Source organism: Austrofundulus limnaeus, unplaced genomic scaffold (genome assembly GCF_001266775.1).
Source record: "Austrofundulus limnaeus strain Quisiro unplaced genomic scaffold, Austrofundulus_limnaeus-1.0 Scaffold224, whole genome shotgun sequence".
In the NCBI taxonomy this organism is placed as follows: Eukaryota; Metazoa; Chordata; class Actinopteri; order Cyprinodontiformes; family Rivulidae; genus Austrofundulus; species Austrofundulus limnaeus.
Genome location: NW_013952626.1, coordinates 216013 through 217513, shown reverse-complemented (window position 1 = coordinate 217513; position 1501 = coordinate 216013). Strand labels below are relative to the sequence as shown.

General features: G+C 37.4%; 1 protein-coding gene across 2 annotated transcripts in view; it reads left to right on the top strand.

Annotated features, from left to right (window-relative positions):
* Positions 1-883, top strand: part of bend4 (BEN domain containing 4) — a 12139-nt gene extending 11256 nt beyond the window's left edge. For both annotated transcript variants that reach the window (XM_014019562.1, XM_014019563.1), the window contains one exon: positions 439-883. In XM_014019562.1, the coding sequence (XP_013875016.1) occupies positions 439-671 (233 nt within the window). In that variant the 3' untranslated portion in view covers positions 672-883. The remainder of the gene's footprint in view (positions 1-438) is intronic.
* Positions 884-1501: the final 618 nt, after the last annotated feature.

The window sequence follows — 1501 nt, the reverse complement described above, 5'->3', positions numbered from 1 at the left end:
TTTAGAGATTGGAGTGTATTCAAAACATCACTCTGTGAAATTTCAGAAAATGAAAATTGCTTTGAAGTGYCAGGATATTTAAATAACTTTAAACTATTAGCTTGTCCCGGTAGTGATGTCCTTACTGAAGAAATAAAATATTCATTAAATATGTTAGCATTTTTTTCATGATCAGAAACAGAAAATTTAAATTTCTTGTGAGCAAAATGTTACCAAAACAGCCCAGTGTATCAGATTTGATACAAAAAATATATCATAAACAAAGTGATGTGGCAAAAAAAAAAAAATTGGATTTTGTTTAAAGGCATGTTAGTGCTAAAAAAATGTGAATTTTCGGACTATTTTGAAAGGGTTAGGCTTCTTTCTCCCCCCTCAAAAACCCCCTGATTGATTGAAAGACTGAATGAATGACTTTTTAAAAAATCTAAATCTGTCCAGAGTTTATCCGGATGCACTGTGCCTCAAACCTAGACTGGTGGATGCCTTCTGAGGAGCAGATCAACAAAGTGTTCAGCGACGCCGTCGGCCACGCCCGTCAGGGCCGGGCGGTGGGGACCTTCCTGGGCAGCAGCGGCAGCAGCACCAGCAGCCTCTACATGGACGGCTTTGATGGACATCCGTCGCAGGACGAGCTGTTCCTGAAAGGCTGCCAGAACGGTCAGCCAGACTGAAGCTGGAGGAGCAAACTAAAGACAAAYGCGTCAAATGTAGCCGAACAACAACAACATATCCAGAAACACCGACTGTATCCTGCCGTTGAGGAAAACATTCCAGAAAAAGAGTTTATTTTACAGAATTTAACAGCAGTCCTCCATTCTGATAGTTTTGTAAAGTTTTTGTTGCACATTTTTCTATTAAAGGTTCAGTTTAGTTAAGATTGACACTTGATGGTTTTAAAAGTCTTCCTTTTCTCATTTTCTCTGCAGTTTAACGTTTTGAAACTTTTTTTGTCACTATCAGAATTGATTTGGATTTTAAAGAAGTYATTTTTGTGGCAAATTCTCAAAAATCAGATTAGAAGCACATTTAAGTTAGACTTGTATTCACAAGCGCAGCTGCACCTTCATGAACTCCATTATAGACAGGAGCATTAACTTTTAGGTTTTGAGTAGATGTGTACGTGATGAAAGCACCTTTACCTGCAGCTCTGCCTCAGAGGAAGTCCTGTTCAGTTGCCTGTTGACTTGAACTTTGTTTCCCGTGTTTTCTTCATTTGAATCAAAAGAAAACATATTTTTAAGCAGAAATCAGGAATTATGTCAAAAATCCTGCATCATGTTATTTTGGTAACGTATTCTTACTACAAAGGTATACGCAGAAATGTTTTGGGTGGAACACTCGTGATTTTTAGAAGTAAATATATACACAACTGCTTCCCAGCTTTATGGTGGTGCTGAGGTGCAAAACATGGCAAAATCCTGAAACGCACAAAAAAAAGATTTTAAATTTTTTTTAAAGAGAAGTATTTTAAAAAGATGACATCAGACAGATCTTCATTGTG